The following is a 12989-nucleotide window of genomic DNA, read 5'->3' as shown; positions in this document are numbered from 1 at the left end:
GTGTGCCCCGTCTACCTTTTATGATCTGTGGATTCCTCGTGGGGATGGGGAGGGGAAACAGACTTTGGATTCTGTCTCTCAGTATCCCCAAAAAAAGGGGGAGCCGGGAAGAGAAGAGGAAGGGGCATCTGATGGAAGGAGAGGGTCAGCGAGTTGAGATCCAGTGGGTCGCATTTAGAACAAGTTGCAAATTGTTCAGGGCATGCCCCACTGAATTTATTTGGACTTTCTTCTGAATAGGTATACAGTATATGATGGATAGTCCTGTAATCACCTGCAAATTAGCAAGATTTGCTCAAGTACTTATAAGCGGTCTGTCAGTTTAAAAAATAATGTTGTTTCATGTTGTCTTTTAACCAATTATCTGGTGAATCAGTTAGGTTTGAGTAAAGTTTTTGAATGATGAGAAGCAGTATGAAATAACTTTCATTTTATTAAAAAAAAAAAAACAATATCCGCAAGAAGTGGAGAAACCAAAGGGCATCTGATCTCTCAGCTGCGCTGATGCAGCGGATCCTGCTTCCTGTCCCTTCCCTGCTTTTGTAGCGAGATGGAATAACTGCTGGCCAATGACGCCTGAAGGAAAGGAGTGAAATCGCTGCCATTTCCTTAGGATTAGAACAGTGCTGGTGTGATTCTTTTGATGGCCTGTGCAGTCCAGCACATAAAATCCGCACAAATTATTAGCCCACCGTTTTTCATAATCCACCTGTCTTTGTCAACATATGGTAGCCACTGTCTTGAAATCTCATGTTTTGCTAAACTTCTCTGCCTGAAACATGAATCGTACTTGCCCGGTTGAGGAATTATTTACAAGTCTGAATCTGCACATGAGTTTGTATGATAATTCATACTTTTCCCCCCCTTTGGGAATGGTGGGATGATGAAATGATTTTCTCTCACTTTTGTTGGTGAAATGCTAAAGCCATCACACTGTTCTCTTTGTTCCTTTCTTTGTTTTTGCAGCCGTGGCCGTGATGGCTCTGGGAAAATTCCTAAAGGAAACAAGAAAGTGAACAAGCAGGTATGTAGGTACCCCCTTTGTTGCTCTTCCCTTCCCAGGATCTAACAGGTCCAGTTTTCTGCACCTCTGCTAGGCACCTCTGGCTGTGTTTGCTGTGTATTTCTGGGAATTACAATCCAAAAAGAAGACCTTCATAAGCCTTCATTCTCTAGCTGTTTTATTGCCCCATCCAGGACAGAGGTTTCAGTCCATCAAGGAGAATGAAACACTTATTTCCTGTGTCCTACAAAACGAGCCATTGCATGTAAAGAATGGCAGATGGCATGTAACAGCATCTGTGGATTGGGCGCATGGTCCCCCAGATGGAAACTAGATCTGTGGGTGTTATTTCACATTGTGGGTGGCTACAGAGAATTACCATGTTGCACATAATGTGGGTAAAAAGTCTCCTTGCTCCGCCTGGCAGGATGACACAGGTGAATTTCTAGTCCAATTTGGACATCTGTGTGGACTTTGCGTTACTGCTAATGCAAAAGCCCCTGGATAGAAACAGCTCCCTATCCCCATCTTAGAAGGTCAACTCCCCTTTTAATAAATCTGGATTCAGTACTGGTTGAAAACATTCTGCTTCTTGAGACAAAGCAGTAAATGGCAAACACACATCCCTCCTTCCTAGGACTACTCAAGCTACGTTGTCACCTAAGACAGCAACTCCCCTGGTAGAATTGAAACAGCAGCAAATTAAGTAACGGTTGCCTGCTGTTTTCTTCGCACCCAAAATCAACTGCCCTCAGTCTGCCTGGCAGTAGTTCTGCTTCCTCATTTATCCAGAGCCACCATCTTGTGTTTGGCAGGGCTCTACCGATGGACCCGCAAAGACAACAGAATTGAGCAGCAGCAGCAGCAGTAACAATAGCAGCAACAGTGGCGGCAGCGGCGGCAGTGGCAGCAACAGTAGCCCCCAGTCCCAGGTGAATGGGAACGGGGGCACCACCTCTGCAGCGGGTGAGGACCCAGCCGTTGGAGCATACCCCGCAGCCACATCACCTTGTGCCTTAACCAGAGACACTGACTCGTGCAATAACAATAGCACGTTCTTCGGGACCCTGAGCGGGGACCCTGAGCGGTGCCCGGAGAACAAGCTTCCCTTCCAGGCTCTACAGAAAGAGGAGTGAACAGGAGCCGCTGGGGCTCTGATTGGCCGGCAATTGGGGGGCAGGAGTGGGAAGAGGAGAAGTGGCAACTCCCCCCCCCCTTTGGCAGCCAGGAGTGGGGCAGGGAAGGGTTAGCAGTGGAAGCACTTTTGCAAATCCATGGAATGCCAACATTATCAAGTGCTGGTGGTCGGGACTGTACAGGGTTGAGCAGACGAAGGAGGAGTTGCTTCCCTGATAGCTCATACTGTGCGTTTTGGAGGGTTCCTACGGTGAGCTCTGATCACTAGTGGATTGCAGCATGGGTGACATGGAATGTTCAGGATGTGACCACTTCCGCTGTTTGCACTCCTGCCCTTCTTGAATTTGCCATCGTGCCAATCAGATCCATGACGGCGGCATCATTTTTTCTTCTTTTTTAAATTTATTTGAATTTGTTTTTCTTTTCCTTTTTTTTTAATTTTATAGGGGGGGGGAGTCTTTTTAAGGGGCAAGAATTCTGGGTTTTGGGAAGGGGATATTTTTAAAGGAGAAAAAAAAGCCGGCAAGGTTTTATTTTAAAATGGGGCAGATTTTTCCTGCCTGCCTTGTTCATTTCTTGCCAGCTCCCCCACCATCAGACCAAATAGCAGTATTGCTCTGAGGAATGATGGTAACGGGATGGAATAAAGTGGGGGAGGCAAATGATTTTTAAAAGAGAGAAAGAGAGAGTAGCACAGCTGTTGCAAAGCATACACCACGTGTGTATAGTGGTCAGCATGTGCATTTTATTATATATATGAAAGAGAGAGATAGAGAGAGATTATATTTATATATAACATGAATAGAGCTATATATAAATATGAACGCGGCAAACCCAGAAATGGGTTGAAATGTTCCCGGGAGATAACTTGCATTCTGAAGCGCTATGCGTTTTATGAATTAAAGACCTGCTTCCATAGTTCCCAGCACTTAGCCTTGCCAGCAAGGCGGCTGGGCTGGATGAGGCTGGTCTCCCAATACCAGACAGAAAATTTATTATCTTTCAAACAGACAAGCACTTACTGTTATGTACATTTTTCCAGGACCCTGAACCAATGGATATGGTCTTGGAGCTGGAAAGGAGGGTGTGGGTGGATTGCCAGCCAATTGAGAAGTGCCTCAGGGGTTTGTGGAGAAAAAGGCATCAGTCCTAACCCAGAGCCATCAGAGTGGTGGTGATCCTATCCTGGGATAGGATGGCTCGGGAGATCTGACACTGTTCAAGTGGCCATGGCTTCTCCTTCTCTGTAGACAGGGCTGTATGTACTCGGTCACATCAGCACAGTCTTAAGTCTGATATAGAAATTGATAGTCTAGGAATCCCAGGTTGTCATATATTTTTTAAAAAATTTTGAGTCTAGAATTCAAGTACCATTTTTAGCAATAATAATTATGGGGAAAATTTGTAACTTTCCAGTGCCCTGCACAACTCCTTTTCTTTGTCTTGCTGCTGTGTTTCCTTTGTCGTTGTGCCCCTTTGGGTTTCCTAATCTTTCTGTTCTTGGGCCGTTTCTTCCCATTCTTGCTTGGCTTGTTGCTCTGCAGTCCTTCTTAAAACACTGGAAAACAGAGATGGGCATGAACCACGGTTTGGCTGCTTGGTGTGGCACTCGCACACATGTTCTGTGGGTGCCACACACTTCCCTCCCCCACCTCCTCTGAGTTATCGCCCACTCACCCACCAGCAGCAGCATGCTTCCCTCCTTGCCTCCTCTGGGTGACTGCCCACTCAGAGACAGCACCTTGGGCTTCCCTGCCCCACCTTTTCCTCTGAGAGGGCGGCTGCCAGAGGAGGGTGGAAGAGAGATGCCAGCTACTTACTGCCAGTGTGTGGCCAATTGCCCCCAGGAGGCAGGAGAGAGAAGCGTGCGACACCTGCGGCGGACCTGTGCAGGTCGTGTCCATCTCTACTGGAAAACGTTGGATTTCAGAAGCTAAGTAAATAGTATCAAATAAGCTATAAACATGTACAAGAGGTGTGTAATAAAGCTTTTTTTTTTTAAAAAAAGGAAGAGTACATACAGCTTTGCTTATACAGAATGAGGAAAATGTGTGTTTTTAAGGTGAAGGATCAATTAACTTGAGGTGGAAGTTAGGACTACAATTTGGAATTACAGATTTGTTGGAAAGAGAATGTCAAGCCAAATTTTCAGCTCTGTCCATGCATGCGGACTTTCTGGGTATATGATGTTTAATTTCCATGATACGTAGTTCAGATTCCTAGATTGTTAAAGTGTTGGTAAAATCACTTCAAAGTGATTTGTGGCCCTCTGTCACAATTCCAGTAGCATGGGTGAAACTGGCCCTTGGAACACTATCCCTTTGTGGCTTGCCCCACCTCGTTGACCATCATCCAGATTTACAAAAGACATTTTTTTTCATAACAGTGTATCATAAATGTATGAAATTCGTTCCCACAGCATAAATGGTGATGGTCATTGCCTAATGTAGCTCCCATTGATAAAGAATTAGACAAATTCATGGCGGAAAGATTTATGAGCTGGAAAGGTCTGCTAGCCATATTAGCTGCAGGGGAGCACACAGGTAAGGCAGTATCTTCCTGCCTTTCATTTCTTGGGGAACATACGATCCCCAGTTGCTTTCTGCTTAAGACCTAGAGCAGGAGTGAAGAAGCTGTCAAGGTCTGCATTCCTTTGACTGAGGAGTTTCAGGTATTATGCTCAGATTAGGTCTGTGTGGCAGCAGTGGGCATGACTGCAACTAAAAGCAGGCAGAGATGCTCCTACTTCTGTCCTCTCCTCCACCAAGCAGGCTGCCGGGGTGGGTCGGTGGGGACAGATCCCTTTTGCCAGGGATATGATTGTCTGCAGAGGGCTTTTGAAATGAGACATGGGGCTGCGTAAGGTGCCTGCCTTTAACTTTGAGCTTGAGCTGTGTGGGTTGGGTTCCTCTGTATGCCTTCAGTGCCACCAGCAGTCTGGACTCTCAAAGTCTGAATTGTTGGGTGATGTGCAAGGAACCATCTTCCTAACTGCTAGAATTTCATAACTCAGTATAACCTAGAAATGGCTGTTTGTGACCCAAAGCTGCAGAGGAGCAAAGTGACCACTTTGTCCCAGTTATGGGTCTCTCCACAAATGCTTCATAACTAAATGTGAAATGTCCATGCTGAGGCAGGAGGAGGAACCTAGTCAAAGCTTTCAAGCTGTGGAAAAGGCTGGAATCCACTCTTCCTTTGCAGTAGTGCTGTGCTTTTGATTCATGTCAACAGGGCAAGGCAGCACGTAGTTGCATATCAGAGCTGTTTGGCTTGGGATTTTTTAGAAAACATCCTAGCTTCAACCTCAAATGGATTAAGCCAGCTATTGGGGGTGGGGTGGGAATGAACAATTTAAATGTGCCCTCCATCACAAACTGTGCTTTGGTTTAGGACTGACCTGATGATGCAGAAATATATTCACTTTATTCCCAGGGTTAAGGGAGGGAAAAGTCTTTACTGTATAAATCATCTGACATGATGATACTTCCTGTTATATACACAGAACATTGCTTAACCCCCTTGGGAATCAGATTCCTATATGGGGCTTATAACATGATTGGCATCTTTAAACGTTACCAGAGAAGAAAGATTGAACACCCTGTTCTCTTAGGGTGTTTCAGCCACTTTAATGTGACAGTATTTACTGGGGAGAAAGATAACTTCCTCCCCTTACCAGTAGCATAAGCTTTCAGGCAATGTAACCACGGCCAGTTCTGAGGTCTAACCCAGAATTAGGAAGAGACTGACCTGCTTGGGTCATTGAGTCACATCCCAGGCTTACCAACACGCATGCATAATCACTATCGTATCACACAGCCCACCAAGGCAGCTGTGTCTTGGTCTTCTGTTACATTCATTTTCTTATACTAGATTTCTAGTGCTTGAGAAACCGAATCCTTTGCTACAGGATCACCATCTTCTTTTACTGTATTTTATGTTAGCAATGCAACCAGGCGAGATATTGATTGTAAGGGATAGAAGAATGCATTTTATCTGTTTCGTTTGCAGAAATGACTGTGTCTCAGGTGCAAACTGGCACTTCCTTGGTTGTAATAGGAAAGTATCATTTCAAAGTTTGTAACCTAGTTGTGTATGAGTGGTGTGATTCTGCAGGAGTGTGGAAGAGTAATGATTGTTGCATTCGGGGCAGAAATCGTTTTCTGAATCCCAGCTTTTAAAATTTTCTATTCCAAGTGATGACAAATATATTCTTCAAAGTGTGGGCAGTGCTCGGATGAAATAGCCAATGCTCCATGGATAGCTAAGTAAGATTTTCAGTGGTAGGGTAAGACCTCTGCCTGTTCAGTGACAATTGAAACCAAGAAAAATAAGCAAAATAAGAATGTACAAATGTATCATTTGCATCCTTTATACAGGTAGCAGAATTTGACGTTTAAGATTTTAAGTTTAATTTTGTTGCCACTCAGAGAACACAAAGGCTTGGTTTCTTCTTTCGAAGCTCTGAAAAAATGAAGTTTGAACTTCATTCCAGACTCTCTTTCAAAATATCCTAGATCCTTTTTCTTTAAAATGGTAGCTGTGATATTTCAAAAGTGGATGATTGTATTCAGAATTTCTTTGCTATATGCTGAGCCAAAAAGACACCAGACATTATACAGTATATCTTTAATGGAACTTTATGGAACTGAGAGTTGGGTGGGGTCATTAATTATTGCAGAGAGATTTTAAATTGAAACCCAGTGTGGTAAAGTCAAGGATGAAAACTGCTGGCTTTATTTCTTCAGAATCAATCCAAATGACAAGACAGCCCCCTTCCATGCATCTCTTTGGACTTCTAAGTATATTTTATTTCTTTTTAAAATCACAATAGTCTTCTTGCATAATTCTAACATTCTTGCTGACTCAGCCAAATGTGAAAGAGTAGCTCTGACATACATTGCAGCCTGATTCAGCAGCCACAGAGAGAATCCATAACACGAAATTATAATTAGATTAATGCCCCCAAAATAACTTCTTGGGTCAATTTCGTCTATAATATATTGGAACTTAGTATAGACCATATTTCCAGGCCATGCTGGAAACATGTAGCATGAATAACAAGAACAGGTAGTACGTACCTGAATCCAAGACTTCAGTTGGCTTACTGCAGGAATTCCAGTTAGATCAGGGTTTTACGATTGGATCCCTCAGTTGTCCTGGATAGCTGATCTGGCTCTTCTGCCCCAGTGCAGATTTTTATGCCATTTCTAGAAGATATATGTGTTGTAAGATTCTGATATGTATCTTCCTGCAGGAGTGAGAATCTTCCCTCTGGGGAAAGTGAGGCCATTTCCCCCTTGGTATTAACACCCATGGATCAGCATTTGAGAGAACAGCAATCACAGCTGGGGTGTTTTTACGTCTTATTCCATCTCAATAGCACTAACTATAGACTTGATTGTACCCCACCTTCTAAACATTTGATCCTAATGGAATATGGTCCATTTCCATCTGCTAGATGGAGATGTTATTATGAATCATTGCTGTGCTATTAATTTTGGTGCTGAGAGTGACCTGATGTTATCTGGTGTTTCACCACCACCACCATGTGCTGTGCCTGAGCTCCAACCAGAAAGACTTCTTTCATGGCAAAAATATATTATTGAGTTCCATTTGCTTCCTTTTAGATAAAGGAAGGGTCCTCCTTTGGTATGAATTCAAACAGGAATACAACCAGTCCTAACTTACTGTACAGTGGTGCTTCGCATAACGATTTTAATTGGTTCCAAAAAAAAAAAGTTATGTGAAACATCCTTATGCGAAACACCATTTTCCATAGGAATGCATTGGAAACCGGTTAATCCGTTCCAATAGGCACGGATTGCCGTCCTTAAGCGAAAAAACCCATAGGAAACATCGTTAAACGATACAATGTTTCCTCCATTGGAATGTATTGAAGCTGACTCAATACATTTCAATGGCTTTGCGAAGTCAATTTTTGCAAAATTAAGTGTGTCATAAAAGGGTCAAAAATGGTTTTAAATGCTTGGATTAGCTTCTGCACCCTCTAAAACGGATGCAAAAGTTAATTTGGCTTTGATCTGACTTTTCGTTAATTTATGGTGAATTTTTTTCCCCCAACTTTTGACAGCTGTCAAAATCTGACAGCTCCATTATTTCCTATGGGGGAAGAAAAAATTCACAAAAAATTAACGAAGACTCAGCAACTGTTCTAAATGCTTGGGTTCGTTAGAGGACCCCCTAAGTCGTGTGCAAACCTGATTTGGCTTTGATTTGAACTTTCGTTAATTTATGGTGAATTGTTTTCTCCCCCATAGGAAAGCATGGAGCTGTCAGATTTTGACAGGTCCATTGGTTCCTATGGGCCGAAAAAAAAAATTCACCATAAATTAACGAAAAGTCAGATCAAAGCCAAATCAGGTTTGCACATGACTTAGGGGGTCCTCTAACGAATCCAAGCATTTAGAACCGTTTTTGACCCTTCTAAGACACTTTTTAAATTGAAAAAAGAAACATCGTTAAGTGAAGCAGGGGACCTAAAATTGCATTCGTTATGCGAAGCATGGTCCCAAACTTCGCTAAGCGAAAATCACCCATAGGAAACATCGTTATACGGTGCATATTATTTTCTAAAAAAACACATCGTTATGCGAATTCATCGCTAAACGAGGCAATCGTTAAGCGAGGCACCACTGTACTAGGTTCCGTTTCTGGATTCTCAGTATATTTCTGGAAATCCAGCCTACTTCATTAGCACTTAATCCATACAGTTTTACATATGGATTTTGGCCTGCTTTCTTCATAGTTTTGTGACTCTGGGGAGGGGGGCTTGAAAACCAACCTACCAACCAATATTACCTGTATATCTCTTACAAGTCTTTCTTCCCATCCTGAGGGAATAAGACAGGATATGACTGGTTAGCGGATCTCAAGCCATGGGCACCAGTCGGTTTAGCCAGACCGTTCTGATAAATACAAAAGTCCCAGTATACTTGCAACATATATACAGACATACACACTAGAAAAGGCTAGAGGGCAGCTTTTAAACCCATTTCTGGTGTGGTTTAGAACTTCACCTTTTCTTGCATTCAGAAGCAAACAAGTGAACCCTTAGATCCCTGGGGGAAAGTCACAGACAAATGTTATGACAGGGACTTGAATTCTTGTGGAGGGGAATGGGGGTATCCCAATCCACAGATAATATATGTATACACTAGAGCCTGTGAAGAGGACACAGTGCCACTGAGTAGCCAATTAGGGCAAAGAACCACCATTTCCCCCCTCATCAACTGTAAAAGTAACCTAGGCTGCAAATCCAGAGCATGCTTACTTGATTGTAAGCCCCATTAAAATACTGGTGCTTGCTCTTAAGTAAACATGGTTAGGATCAAGCTGCAAGAATCCTAAGCAAACTACAATGTGTTCTCTTTTAAATTTTTTTTATTCTAGTTAGCAGCATTTTAACTACCAAGGTTGAATCATTATAGTAGCTAACTTACCTGACATGTATTTTGCTAAATATGCATGTTCTTCTATTTTCAAATTTTCTTTCTTCCCACCCACCCTCACCTACAATCTCCTTTGTTCTCACTTTATATTGTGATTTTTGTTCCTCTTTCTTGGGAGTCCATTTTTTAGTGTTTAAAAGGAACTAAATGAACACACACCTTGTTATAAATCTTTCCATCTTCAGTTGTTATTTACTGCTCATTGCTTAAAGTCAGACACTGTTGCTCAGTTTCTAGTTATTTTTTAAGATTAGATTTTTTTTCCTTTTCATTTTTAAAACACCAACTCCCTCATCCCCACATGCACCTTATCTGTCTATAATATTGCCCTTTCAGATGGGATGTACACTTTTTCTGACTGTAACCATTGCTCTTGTATTTTGGTAGATGCTTTGTTGATAGTAACTAAATGCCTAGTAAGATTTTAAAAGTAAAAACTTCAATCTCAGTTGTTACTTAAAGCCAATCTTTCCCCTCACACACCCTCCTCAAGTAATCTTGACGTTGCATTTTTACCATATACTATATATATATCTATATCTCCCCACCACAACCTTTTAAAAATGTTTAGCCTAAGATTTTAGCTTTAAGGAGAAAAACATACAAACCAATCTTTTGCCGAACAGTAAATCTGATTTTATTTTTCTTGTTAGTGATCCCCTGTCAATTGCAAGCTCATGCTTATATGGGAAGGTGATGATAAATTCATTATTTCCTTCTTTGGTTCTTAAAAGCATTCTCCTCCCCCCCCTTCTATGCTATTAACACCTGTTCTTAGTGGATGGATAAATGTTATCTTTACTACCCCACCCCAACCTTGATAATCAAATCCCCATCTCCCCAATACTCGCACCCCACAACAAGCTCCATAGGTTGTTGGGTTTTTTAATCAGTGTAAGTTTGGACAGGTTGCTCTAAATCAGGGGAAATTCGCAGTAGGTTTGCAATCAGAAAGCTTGGGTGTCTTTTGGGAATGTTTTTTGCTGGTGGAACCTTGGCACGTTGTTCATCTATTGATGATGGAGAGAGACTTACAGTGCTTAATAAAGTCTATTCTTTTAGTAAAAAAGAGTGATGTTTCTTATTTTTGTGTGGATGTATGTCACGTTATAGATATTGAAACAGAAGAGAATCTTTGCATTCCAAACTATACATATTCTGCTTCTTGACAGATATTCAGGAGAAAATGGTATTGGATGATGAATTCAGATTCATTAAAATCAGACTTCCTAGCCATCACAGGTAAAGGTATCTAGTTAGATTTCAGAGTCCAGAGCTGGGTAGCTACAGAGGCTACTAGAACGTACAGATCATAGTTTCAATTATATTATTCCCTATGAAGCAGAATAAATCTCATGGAATATATACATTTTAAATATGCTTGATTAACAGTACAGTACTAGGTTGCATCCAAATTTAGCTCTGCTTAGGAGACCTGAAATTAGTAGGACTCAGCCATAGCTAAGTGTGCAATTAGTTTCAGGGGGTTTGCTCCAAGCATGGCAAATCTGAATCCAGTGTTTTAGATCTTGTGAGCCAGAGGTCTTAGCCTGCTGTTCTACAAAGCATACAAATAAGCCTGTCAGCAGAAAAAAAAGTCTGCCATAATTAATTAAGTTCTTTATTTATTTGATTTATATATCATCCCATGAGTGCAAGCACTACTCTGGGTAGTTTACAAGTTAAAGTTAAACCCACAAAACCCACATAACAAATTACATTCTGTTAACCCTGAATTTTCCTGTTCCCCTAACAAGTCAACAATATGGCAATTTAACCATATAGGGCTAAAATTAAGAAGTTTGAAATTTATGGCCCGTCTCCAACAAGAATCAGGCAATCTGCCCACGCCACTCCCATTTTCCTGCCGTTTTGAAACTTGTTTTAAAGAGATGGGCCATAAATTCCAAACTGCTCCGTAGCTAGGAAACTGCATTATCACCATCTAAGAAGAAGCGAACGTGGCACCTCAACACCATCAGCTCTGGGTATTTGAGACATCAATAACAGTATATAAGTTTGGAACTACCCACAAGAACTTGACGCACAGCCTTAAAGAAGGCGTTTCATCATCGAAAGCTCGTTGTCTTTTGTTTTTCCGGTGTTTCTTTTCTGTTACATATTTTTAAGGGTCGGTTCAAGGTGTCCCCCTCTTCCAGCCTCTTGAAACTCATTCGCCATCGATCGGTTTCAACTCGGGAGCCTTAAGAAGGGCGGCGCTCCGTCTAAAAGGCAGGAACGTCCATTTAGACGTAAAAGAGCGGAACCTATCAATCCCGTTTATTTCCCCGCAGAAAACCCATTGGCGCCCAACGGCTTTTCCGCCCGGATCAGGGCCCAGGGCGGCCGGCCTCTCTTCTCACTCCTTGCGCCTGTTGAGGGAAAAAAAACAACCACCACCTCGCCTCGGATTGGCTGAGCGCGCCCTCGCCCTGCCCTCGCCCTGCCGCTTTCAAGATGGCGGCTCTTGTTCTGGGTCTGGATCCCGCGGCGTCCTTTTTTTTTCAACCAGAGCCACTCTCACCCATGAAGGTAGAAGGTGCCCAGCCTGAGGAAGTGGGATTTGTCTCCCCGGAACCTTACTATGCGTTTGATATTATTTATTTTTTTTTAAGTGGATATCAATAAAGGCGTCCGTCCTGTATTTGTGTACTCTCAATATGGCGGCCCAGTTGCCCCGTCACGTCCACGCTGGCGTCGACGCCCAGGGAAGACCGAAAGCTCCGCGATCTCCAGGAGCCGCGACGCCAAGTAAAAGTGGTTGCCTTTCAAGGCGCCCCAAGAGCCTTTGCGGTTCAGCGGAGGACACCTCCGCGACTTTATTTTCCCGGCCCTTAGAAGTAGAAAGCTAAGGCAAGAGCCAACCGGAAAAACTGTACTAATATTCAGTGCACACACCACTCTTCCCCTTGTACGTCTATAACTCCCCCACCGTAGAGCTAGAAATAACAAACAATGAAGAGTTCAACGGGTCAAGTTATACCCAAAATGTGCATTCTTCGCCCGATCAAAAGATACGTTCTGTTTACTCCCCCCCTGCCCCCATCCAAACTATTATGACACTTCCAAGATGGGCGGAACTTCCTGGATCTATATAGGTAGAAAAGTTTGGACTCACTCGGCAAGCCCGTCTCTTTTTTTTCAGGATCTGCAGCCTAACAGGCGAAAAGAAGGGATAAAGATACAGTATCTCCATGGAGCGCTAGCTGTCAGACCCACCGCTGACTTTGGGTCAAGATACCATTTACTGCAGCAGTGGAAACGGTATTAAAATAAAAAGTATTTTTCCTGCTAAATTACGTTCTGCCCGGTATCCTTTATTCACTTGCTTACAGTCATCTACTACTTATGGAGACCTTACGACTAAGAGATCACCAGCA

At 42.7% G+C, this 12989-nt stretch overlaps 1 protein-coding gene and 1 long non-coding RNA gene across 2 annotated transcripts in view; one reads left to right on the top strand and one right to left on the bottom strand.

Annotated features, from left to right (window-relative positions):
- FAM120C (family with sequence similarity 120 member C) overlaps positions 1-3147 on the top strand; it is a 28577-nt gene extending 25430 nt beyond the window's left edge. Inside the window, exons 15-16 of the mRNA XM_020793077.3 lie at positions 967-1024; positions 1819-3147. Coding sequence (XP_020648736.3) covers positions 967-1024; positions 1819-2139 — 379 coding nt within the window. The 3' untranslated portion in view covers positions 2140-3147. The remainder of the gene's footprint in view (positions 1-966; positions 1025-1818) is intronic.
- On the bottom strand, positions 860-11781 carry LOC140704718 (uncharacterized). The gene is made up of 3 exons (XR_012084084.2): positions 11643-11781; positions 7219-7347; positions 860-995 (listed from the first exon to the last, which is right to left on the bottom strand). It is a non-coding gene; the product is annotated as an uncharacterized LOC140704718 (long non-coding RNA).
- Positions 11782-12989: the final 1208 nt, after the last annotated feature.

The sequence above is a fragment of the Pogona vitticeps genome, chromosome 2, assembly GCF_051106095.1.
Source record: "Pogona vitticeps strain Pit_001003342236 chromosome 2, PviZW2.1, whole genome shotgun sequence".
NCBI classification, from domain to species: domain Eukaryota; kingdom Metazoa; phylum Chordata; class Lepidosauria; order Squamata; family Agamidae; genus Pogona; species Pogona vitticeps.
This window is presented reverse-complemented; position numbering and strand designations above follow the sequence as displayed.